Genomic DNA, 11,442 nt, shown 5'->3' with positions numbered 1-11,442 from the left:
TTTCACCTTTATTTAATCAGATATGTCAATTGAGAACCAATTCACATTTACAATGACAATCTGAATGAAGAAATACTTATATAAATCTATTTAATAATTAACATGTTTGAAATATCCCAATTATATAGTGAACAACATGTAGGGGTTTACACTTGCATTCAATCAATCTTAAATTCATAATCAAAACATAATATTTTTTTAACTATTTTAATCTGATTTTCGACATGATCATTTCTTGAGCTGAAAAAAAATGTAGACCTATTTTTCAGTATGATTTCATTCATACAATTTGATTTAATGTAGCATGAACAAAAACACAATTTCTCAATCAAAAACATAAGTCAGAACACAGCCTCTCTATTCTCTCATGTGATTTCAGGTCCTCTGACTGGGAAAATGTCTTTTCACAATGAGAACAGTGGTATGTCTTCTCCTGTGTATTAGTATGTTGGAAAGGCTTTTCTCCTGTGTGTGTTCTCTCATGCCTTTTCAAGCTCCCTAACCGGGTAAAACTCTTTTCACATCGGGAACATTGGTAAGGTTTTTCTCCTGAGTGTATTCTCTCATGTGCTTTCAGGCTCCCTTGATGGGTAAAACTCTTTTCACATCGGGAACATTGGTAAGGCTTTTCTCCTGTGTGTATTCTCTCATGCTCCTTCAGGTCGCATACCACCTAAAATTCCTTCCACAGTGGGAACAGTGATAAGGCTTCTCTCCAGTGTGTCCCCTCTCATGTGTTTTCAGGCTCCCTAACTGAGTAAAACTCTTTACACAGTGGGAACAGTGGTAAGGCTTCTCTCCAGAGTGTATTCTCATATGTATTTTCAGGTTCCCTAACCCAGCAAATATCTTTCCACACTGAGAGCAGTGGTAGGTCTTCCTATCTTCTGTGTGTATTTCTTCATGTTGTTTCAGGTACCGTAACTGGGTAAACCTCTTTCCACACTGTGAACATTGGAAATGCTTTTCTCTTGTGTGTGTCCTCTCATGCTCTTTTAGGTTCCCTAACTTGGTAAAACTCTTTCCACAGTGGGAGCAATCATAAGGGTTTTCTCCTGTATGCGTTCTGTCATGTACTTTCAGGTTTCTTAACCACTTAAAACTCTTTCCACACTGGGAACAGTGGTGTTGTCTCGCTGGTTTGGGCGTCTCTGGGTCTGGTTCCCCTGAAGGAGTCTCCCCGCTGTCAGAGTGAGAGTCTGGTCCCTCTCCTACCAAAGACAAACAGAGTATTTAGTTAAATACTAAACAGAGAACTGAATTAAACCTCCATAGATTCCTCAAAAACCTGAAGTCAGTTTTCAGAACATTCCATAGTTTAATAAAAACTTGGTGGCCGCCCTAATAATAATAATGTAGAACATAAAATCTAATCTTTCTCTCATGTTTATAGGCTGAGCAGAGCTCTATAATAGGGAAAGGGAAAGGGGGATGCCTAGTCAACTGAATGGATTCAACTGAAATGTGTGTCCCGTATTTAACCCAACCCCTCTGAATCAGAGAGGTGTGGGGGGCTGCCTTAATAGACATCCACGTCATCGGCAGCCAGGGAACAGTGGGTTAACTGACTTGCTCAGGGGCAGAATGACAGCGTTTTTACCTTTTCAGCTCGGGGATTTGATCGAGCAACCTTTCGGTTACTGGCCCAACGCTCCTACCTGCCAGTCTACATAATGTCGTATTTTAGGCTGATCAGAGCTGTATAATAATAGATCATGTCATGTTTATAGGCTGAGCACAGCTCTATAATAATAGATAATGTCATGTTTATAGGCTGAGCAGAGCTCTATAATAATAGATAATGTCATGTTTATAGGCTGAACAGAGCTCTATAATAATAGATAATGTCATGTTTATAGGCTGATCAGAGCTGTATAATAATAGATAATGTCATGTGTATAGGCTGAGCACAGCTCTATAATAATAGATAATGTCATGTTTATAGGCTGATCAGAGCTCTATAATAATAGATAATGTCATGTTTATAGGCTGAGCAGAGCTCTATAATAATAGATCATGTCATGTTTATAGGCTGAGCAGAGCTCTATAATAATAGATAATGTCATGTTTATAGGCTGAGCAGAACTCTATAATAATAGATAATGTCATGTTTATAGGCTGAGCAGAGCTCTATAATAATATATATTACTAATGTTAAAGGCTGCATTTGATCCATTGTTATTAATGTTTTGTTGGTGGCCCACTTCATCTCTAAAGTAATAATTACCATCTTTTCTAAATGATAATTCTTTAGTTTAGCCTTTCCTTGAAATGGCTATTTTGCCCATGTTTTTTGTTGACTAACAAACGTTTGCTAATATGTTCAGTCTCCCCAAAGCGCTTGTCCTTTTGCTAATATGTTCAGTCTCCCCAAAACGCTTGTCCTTTTGCTAATATGTTCAGTCTCCCCAAAACGCTTGTCCTTTTGCTAATATGTTCAGTCTCCCCAAAACGCTTGTCCTTTTGCTAATATGTTCAGTCTCCCCAAAACGCTTGTCCTTTTGCTAATATGTTCAGTCTCCCCAAAACGCTTGTCCTTTTGCTAATATGTTCAGTCTCCCCAAAACGCTTGTCCTTTTGCTAATATGTTCAGTCTCCCCAAAACGCTTGTCCGTTTGCTAATATGTTCAGTCTCCCCATAACACATGTCCATTTCATGTCAATAATGCTTCTTATTTTATGTATTTCTCCAACATTATTTAGAAATCTGCGTTTTGCGAGTATGCAAGGCCTACAATAGACACACGTCAAAAGTTTCATTTATAACTTGTTTGCCATTCTGTGAGACAATTAAGTTGTGATTTTGTGGTGGGGGGGGGGGGTACTCTGATGGTATACACATGTTACAGTTAAGCAATAAGGCCAGAGGAAGTGTGGTATATGGCCAATATAGCACGGTTAAAGACTGTCCTTATGCACAACACAGAGTGCCTGGATACAGCCCTTAGCCGTGGTATATTGGCCATCTATAACTGAGGTGTCTTATTGCTATTATAAACTGGTTACCAATGTAATTAGAACAGTAAAAATACATGACATACCCATGGTATACGGCCTGATATACCACGGCTGTCAGCCAATCAGCATTCAGGGCTTTAATCACCCATTTTTAAATGTAGCTTTAACATTACATTAAAACATAAATTCCTATAGTACAGAACAACATTTTCAAGTATAGAATTTCAGTAGCATGCTGCTTTAAAACAACACATTCGTTCAAAACCTTTGGACAGTTAGAGCCCGTTTTTAAGACAGTACTTACTGATGGTAATCAGATCTCCTGACTCCTCTGTCAATGTGACAGTAATCTCTCCCTCTTTCTCCTCTTTCACTCCAAAAACTGCATCCTCCTCTTTCTCTTCCTCCTCCTCTTTCACTCTGAACGCGTCTTCCTCTTCTTTCACTGAAATGTCTTTCTCTTCTTCTTTCACTGTAACAGCCTCATCCTCTACTTCTTGTTTTACTGTAACATCCTCCTCTTCCTTCTCCTCTTTCACGACAATGTTCAGCCCCAGAGCTTCTTTCTCCGTCCAGCAGACCTCCTCTTCTTTAACAGGAGGGGAGTAGTTTAGGGAGCTCATGTTCGGGGATGTTAGCTAGCTAGCTATCATTAGCGACTAGGCTAATGCTAACTTAACCAGCCAGCTACTATAATAATGACACAATACCCCATAATGACACAATACCCCATAACGACCCAATACCCCATAACGACACAATACCCCATAACGACACAATACCCCATAACGACACAATACCCCATAATGACACAATACCCCATAACGACCCAATACCCCATAACGACACAATACCCATAACGACACAATAACCCATAATGACACAATACCCCATAACGACACAATACCCCATAATGACACAATACCCTAATACCCCATAACGACCCAATACACCATAACGACCCAATACCCCATAACGACCCAATACCCCATAACGACCCAATACCCCATAACGACACAATACCCCATGATGACACAATACCCCATAATGACACAATACACCATGATTACACAATACCCCATGATGATACAATACTCCATGATGATACAATACCCCATGATGACACAATACCCCATGATGATACAATACCCCATGATGACACAATACCCCATGATGATACAATACCCCATGATGACACAATACCCCATAATGACACAATACCCCAATACCCCATAACGACACAATACCCCATAACGACCCAATACCCCATAACGACCCAATACCCCATAACGACACAATACCCCATAATGACACAATACCCCATAATGACCCAATACCCCATAATGACACAATACCCTAATACCCCATAACGACCCAATACACCATAACGACCCAATACCCCATAATGACACAATACCCCATAACGACACAATAACCCATTATGACCCAATACCCCATAATGACACAATAACCTAATACCCCATAACAACCCAATACACCATAACGACCCAATACCCCATAATGACACAATACCCCATAATGACACAATACCCCATAATGACACAATACCCCATAATGACACAATACCCCATAATGACACAATACCCCATAATGACACAATACCCCATAATACCCCAATACCCCATAACGACACAATACCCCATAACGACCCAATACCCCATAACAACACAATACCCCATATTGACACAATACCCCATGACATAATGACACAATACCCCATAATGACACAATACCCAATAATGACACAATGCCCCATAACGACCCAATACCCCATAACGACACAATACCCCATAACGACCCAATACCCCATAGCGACACAATACCCCATAATGACACAATACCCCATAATGACACAATACCCTAATACCCCATAACAACCCAATACACCATAACGACCCAATACCCCATAATGACACAATACCCCATAATGACACAATACCCCATAATGACACAATACCCCATAATGACACAATACCCCAATACCCCATAACGACCCAATACCCCATAACGACCCAATACCCCATAATGACACAATACCCCATAATGACACAATACCCCATAATGACACAATACCCCATGATGATACAATACTCCATGATGATACAATACCCCAATATGATACAATACCCCATGATGATACAATACCCCATGATGACACAATACCCCATAATGACACAATACCCCAATACACCATAACGACCCAATACCCCATAACGACCCAATACCCCATAACGACACAATACCCCATGATGACAAAATACCCCATAATGACACAATACCCCATAATGACACAATACACCATGATTACACAATACCCCATGATGATACAATACTCCATGATGATACAATACCCCATGATGACACAATACCCCATGATGACACAATACCCCATGATGATACAATACCCCATGATGACACAATACTCCATGATGATACAATACTCCATGATGATACAATACCCCATAATGACACAATACACCATGATGATACAATACTCCATGATGATACAATACCCCATGATGACACAATACTCCATGATGACACAATACCCCATGATGACACAATACCCCATGATGACACAATACCCCATAATGACACAATACCCTATGATGACACAATACCCCATGATGACGCAATACCCCATGATGACGCAATACCCCATGATGACGCAATACCCCATGATGACGCAATACCCCATGATGACACAATACCCCATGATGACACAATACTCCATGATGACACAATACTCCATGATGACACAATACCCCATAATGACACAATACCCTATGATGACACAATACCCCATGATGACACAATACTCCATGATGACACAATACCCCATGATGACACAATACCCCATGATGACACAATACCCCATGATGACACAATACTCCATGATGACACAATACCCCATGATGATACAATACCCCATGATGACGCAATACCCCATGATGACGCAATACCCCATGATGACGCAATACCCCATGATGACGCAATACCCCATGATGACACAATACCCCATGATGACACAAAGTCTCATAATGAAAGTTGTAAATTCTTGGTTATCCTCACGAACCCTGGCTAACAACTTGAATCAGCAATCCAAAATTGGGTTTAATTATTTATTTACTAAATACCCAACCATTCACACAGAACTACATATACACAGAATACAAATGATGTCATACAGAAAACGTCCCTGGTGGACGGAGCCGACATGGCGGCTTGTAACACAAAGAAAGGGGGTTGGGCTTAAATGAAAGAGCGGGAAGACTGAGGAACACAGAAACAGCTATGCTATCGTAAATACAGAATTTTATGCATTCTAAATTACCACCCATTTGGAAAAGGAAAATGCAATAAATATTTACTCTGAGCTGCGCTTCGGTAGATTGGTCGTAGATGCTGGCCGGGTTGGACAACAGATCTTCCTGTCCTCAGAAGAATGTCAATGGTGTTAAAGTGGATACGTTGTAGTATCTTTGTCTGTGGTAGACTGGATCCGTCGTCCGTCCTTTCCTAGCCCACGTCTACAGCGGCCGCTGCTAACTCAACGGCTAGGATGTATCACTTCTGTAGTGAATAAGTTCAAAGTTCATACCATTCACATCCAAAGCTCACGTTGGCTTAGTTCTGTACTTGACATGTGTGTCCTTGTAACGCAGAGGCTGCAGACCTCACGTAGTGGAAGCCACTGGTTACATTGTGTCATTGTCTTATATAGTGGCGAGGGGAGGAGGGTGTGTTTCATCATTTATAACCCCTGTCTCTTCACAGGGGCGGGCCACTGATCAAGCAGGGCACTTTCCTTATGAAAACCCAATTCTCTCAATTGGAAGCTAAAATTACATTTAATCTCCTAACAAACTATTTCAATATCAAACATTTCAATTGCATAACAATTCCATGTGACTCTGATAACTAGAGGGTGTATACTATCCCAGGTACAGTTTATGTCGTCCTGTCATCAGTCATGATGTCTCAGATGACAACCGAACTGACATCCATACTCATTAAGTTCCAAAGCATATTTCCAGCTGGTTTTATTACCAAAATATGGTTCCTTTTCCCCATTTGTTTGATGTTCCCAGACTCTCTATATTCAACAAAGGCTATTCAACAGTCCTTCAGTAGGGTCAGAAAGTGAGGGGAAGGGAGAAAGGTATTTATGGGGGGTCATAAACCTTACCCACAGGCCAACGTCATGACAATTCTAATGACAAGTATCTCACATAAGCATATTATACAAATAAAAGATCTTAATTATCTATGTTACCCAACTAATTCTGATTCATCCGCCACATCTAAAAATATTTTCATTATTATTCTCACAATGTCAGACAGACATTCTCAACAGATATTTCCCCATTCTACGCTTGACAAGAAGTTCCCTCAGTCCACCACGTGGCACTGTGCTTACACATGGTAACGGCTGTGCGTTTAATTTACCCTCTCTCTCTCAAGCAAACGTTCATGTCGATAAATCTCACGCTTTGCGTGGAAATTATCCCACGCATTTGGTTTTACGCACAGATTTGTATAAACGAGGCCCCAGATCTGAATCACATCCGTGACCTATTGCGAGATCTGAAAACAGCAGTTGGTGGAGGGCAACTTAATAGACTAGAGTCCTGTCCAGGGGAAGAACTTGTACATCAAGCTGCCTCACACTACAGACACAGGAGATAGGCTCCTGTTACTATGAGCTGTTCAGCCTCCGACCGCAAGGTACTACAGAGGGTAGTGCATACGGCCCAGTACATCACTGGGGCTAAGCTGCCTGCCATCCAGGACCTCTACGCCAGGTGGTGTCAGGAAGGCCCTAAAAATTGTCAAAGACCCCAGCCACCCCAGTCATAGAATGTTCTCTCTACTACCGCATGGCAAGCGGTACCAGAGCGCCAAGTCTAGGACCAAAAGGCTTCTCAAAAGTTTTTACCCCCAAGCCATAAGACTCCTGAACAAGTAATCAAATGGCTACCTGGACTATTTGCATTGTCCCGCCCCCCCAACCCCTCTTTTACGCTGCTGCTACTCTCTGTTTATCTTAAATGCATAGTCACTTTAACTATACATTAATGTACATACTACCTCAATTAGCCCGACTAACCGGTGCCCCCACACATTGGCTACCCGGACTATCTGCATTGTGTCCCGCCACCCACCAACCCCTATTTTACGCTACTGCTACTCTCTGTTTATCATATATGCATAGTCACTTTAACTATACGTTCATGTACATACTACCTCAATTAGCCCGACTAACCGGTGCCCCCGCACATTGGCTACCCGGGCTATCTGCATTGTGTCCCGCCACCCACCAACCCCTCTTTTTACGCTACTGCTACTCTCTGTTCATCATATATGCATAGTCACTTTAACCATATCTACATGTACATACTACCTCAATCAGCCTGACTAACCGGTGTCTGTATGTAGCCTCATTACTGTTATAGCCTCGCCACTGTTATTTTTCACTGTGTTTTTACTGTTGTTTTTATTTCTTTACTTATCTATTGTTCACCTAATACCTATTTTTTACTTAAAATCGCACAGTTGGTTAGGGCCTGTAAGTAAGCATTTCACAGTAAGGTAAACTTTGATTTGATTTGTTCTGGATCATACAAGACAAGGCTCCTGTTTCTATGAGCTGTTCTGGGCTCGTGCAAGGCTACTTACTTATATAATAATTTACATTTTGCAAATAATATAATGAACAACATCATAAGGTTGACATTTGCATCCAATCAATCGAATAAGAAAAAAAAACATATTTTAAAATATTTTATCTGATTTTAGACATGATCATGTCGCCAGATGAAAAAACATCCACAAAAGTAAACCTGTTTTTTTATGATTTCATATAAACAATATGATTTAATTTGGCAAGAACAAAAACACAAATTCTCAGTCAAAAACATAAGTCAGAACACAGCCTCTCTATTCTCTCATGTGATTTCAGGTCCTCTGACTGGGAAAATGTCTTTCCACAATGAGAGCAGTGGTATGTCTTCTCCTCCTGTGGATGTACCCTCTGATGTGATTTCAGGTTCCCTGCCTGAGTAAAACTCTTTCCACAGTGGGAGCAGTGATAAGGCTTCTCTCCAGAGTGTATTCTCTTATGTATTTTCAGGCTCCCTAACTGACTAAAACTCTTTCCACACTGGGAACATTGGAAAGGCTTTTCTCCTGTGTGTATTCTCTCATGTAACTTCTGGCTCCCTGAGCAGATAAAAGTCATTCCACAGTGGGAGCAGTGATAAGGCTTCTCTCCAGAGTGTATTCTCTTATGTATTTTCAGGCTCCCTAACTGACTAAAACTGTTTCCACACTGGGAACATTGGAAAGGCTTTTCTCCTGTGTGTGTCCTCTCATGCTCTTTTAGTTTTCGTAACTTAGGAAAACTCTTTCCGCAGTAGGAGCAGTGATGTCGTTTGGCTGGTTTGGGCGTCTCTGGGTCTGGTTCCCCTGAAGGACTCTTCCTGCTGTCAGAGGGAGAGTCTGGTCTCTCTCCTGCCAAAGACAAACAGAGGATCTCGTTAAACAGAGGCCTGAATGAAACCTCCACATGATAAAACTCTTCCTATGAGGTTTAATCTAGATTACATCCCTCAATAACCCAAGGTCAGTTTTCACAGATGATGTCTGTATCATGTATGGTTCAGAGGTCATGTGGTCTGACAGTATAATGACTAGATGATGTCTGTATCATGTAGGGGTCAGAGGTCATGGGGTCTGACAGTATAATGACTAGATGTTGTCTGTATCCTGTAGGGGTCAGAGGTCATGGGGTCTGACAGTATAATGACTAGATGTTGTCTGTATCATGTAGGGTTCAGAGGTCATGGGGTCTGACAGTATAATGACTAGATGATGTCTGTATCATGTAGGGTTCAGAGGTCACGGGGTCTGACAGTATAATGACTAGATGTCTGTATCATGTAGGGGTCAGAGGTCATGGGGTCTGACAGTATAATGACTAGATGTTGTCTGTATCATGTATGGGTCAGAGGTCATGGGGTCTGACAGTATAATGACTAGATGTCTGTATCATGTAGGGGTCAGAGGTCACGGGGTCTGACAGGAGGCATGCACAGGTCTAAAAAGGTCCTATAATGGCCCTTTTATCATGGTTTTCTCAAACATGGTTTGTGTTACAAATGTAAAAAACATATCGAACATACTTCCTCCAATGAGGTTTCTATGAGAGAATTGCCAAAACAATATATTCTGAGATACGAAAAATATTATCGGCCCACGTTGGCATGGAATCGCGCTCCAGTGTAATGCAACGTAATTTCAGTCATGATAAGAGCAAGTCCATTCTGTGAAACATTAAAGATGGGATTTTGCGTGTAAATCCATTGTTAACGTGTTGTTGGTGACCCGCTCGTTGGTGGTATACACATCTTAGTTTTATCAATTCCTACATTAAACAACATATTCAAGCATAAAAATTCAGTCGAACTTCGCTTTAAAACCACGCATTTTAAGACAGTACTTACTGGTCTTAATCAGATCTCCCCCTCCTCCTCTTTCACTCCAAAAACTGCATCATCCTCAGTCTCTTCCTCCTCTTCTTTCACTGAAACGTCTTTCTCTTCTTCTTTCACTGTAACAGCCTCACCCTCTACTTGTTTTTGTATTTTAACATTTTTCTATTCCTCCTCCTATTTCACTAGAGTTTCTTTCTCCGTCCAGCCGACCTCCTCTTCTTTAGCAGGAGGAGAGTAGCTTAGTGAACTCATGGTCGGGGATGTTAGCTAGCTAGCATTAGCGACTAGACTAGTTCTAAGCTAACTTAACAAACCAGCTAGCTGACAAACAACGTAAATATATAATTAAATGGGCCAACAAGTACATACGACAGAAGTGTGTTTAATATACAGCGACTAATATACACCAAAACAGTGTAAAGAGCGTGAATGTTGTAGCTATGTTTGCTAGAAAGCGACCGAGGTGTCTGACTAGCTGTTGTTGTTGAAGGAGCGTCCCGTCCACTAGATTATACGTCACACTGGCAGCATCGCCTGAACCTAAAAGACGCACATCGCCATCTGCTGACTGGAGGGCAACGCAGTTGAGGAACCAAACGTTTATTTTTCATTTATTTCATAAAAGTTAAATATTATATTAAGTCGTTCAAAGAGAAGCATGTGTTGATTGATTCGTGTTTAATGAGTAAGAATTTAAAACAAACTTTACACCCACTACACATTTGCAATGAACCATACTTCTGACATGGATCATTTTGACCCCAGAGGCATATCTTTTATCATAGCCAAAAGGTGGTTTATTCAATTCTTCAAATTTTTCATGACTTTGTCAGTCAACCTGTTCTTAATAAATCTAAATCATGGTTTAGTGTTTCTGTATCAAAATGGACTTTTAACAAATTCAAATCCTTGTGAGTAATTTTGACTCCAGCCAAAAGCATCTTTGATAAATAGGATGTTTATTTCA

General features: G+C 40.8%; 1 protein-coding gene and 1 long non-coding RNA gene across 2 annotated transcripts; both read right to left on the bottom strand.

Annotated features, from left to right (window-relative positions):
• Positions 1–900: 900 nt before the first annotated feature.
• Positions 901–3,331, bottom strand: LOC115183978 (uncharacterized). The gene is made up of 2 exons (XR_003874148.1): positions 3,263–3,331; positions 901–1,211 (listed from the first exon to the last, which is right to left on the bottom strand). It is a non-coding gene; the product is annotated as an uncharacterized LOC115183978 (long non-coding RNA).
• A 5,419-nt stretch (positions 3,332–8,750) lies between these two features.
• Positions 8,751–11,229, bottom strand: LOC115183979 (gastrula zinc finger protein XlCGF49.1-like). The gene is made up of 3 exons (XM_029744965.1): positions 11,214–11,229; positions 10,485–10,508; positions 8,751–9,492 (listed from the first exon to the last, which is right to left on the bottom strand). Exons 1-3 carry the CDS (start codon positions 11,227–11,229, stop codon positions 8,891–8,893), a joined length of 642 nt encoding a protein of 213 aa, XP_029600825.1. The 3' UTR covers positions 8,751–8,890.
• Between the last annotated feature and the right edge of the window lie 213 nt (positions 11,230–11,442).

The sequence above is a fragment of the Salmo trutta genome, unplaced genomic scaffold, assembly GCF_901001165.1.
Source record: "Salmo trutta unplaced genomic scaffold, fSalTru1.1, whole genome shotgun sequence".
NCBI classification, from domain to species: domain Eukaryota; kingdom Metazoa; phylum Chordata; class Actinopteri; order Salmoniformes; family Salmonidae; genus Salmo; species Salmo trutta.
This window is presented reverse-complemented; position numbering and strand designations above follow the sequence as displayed.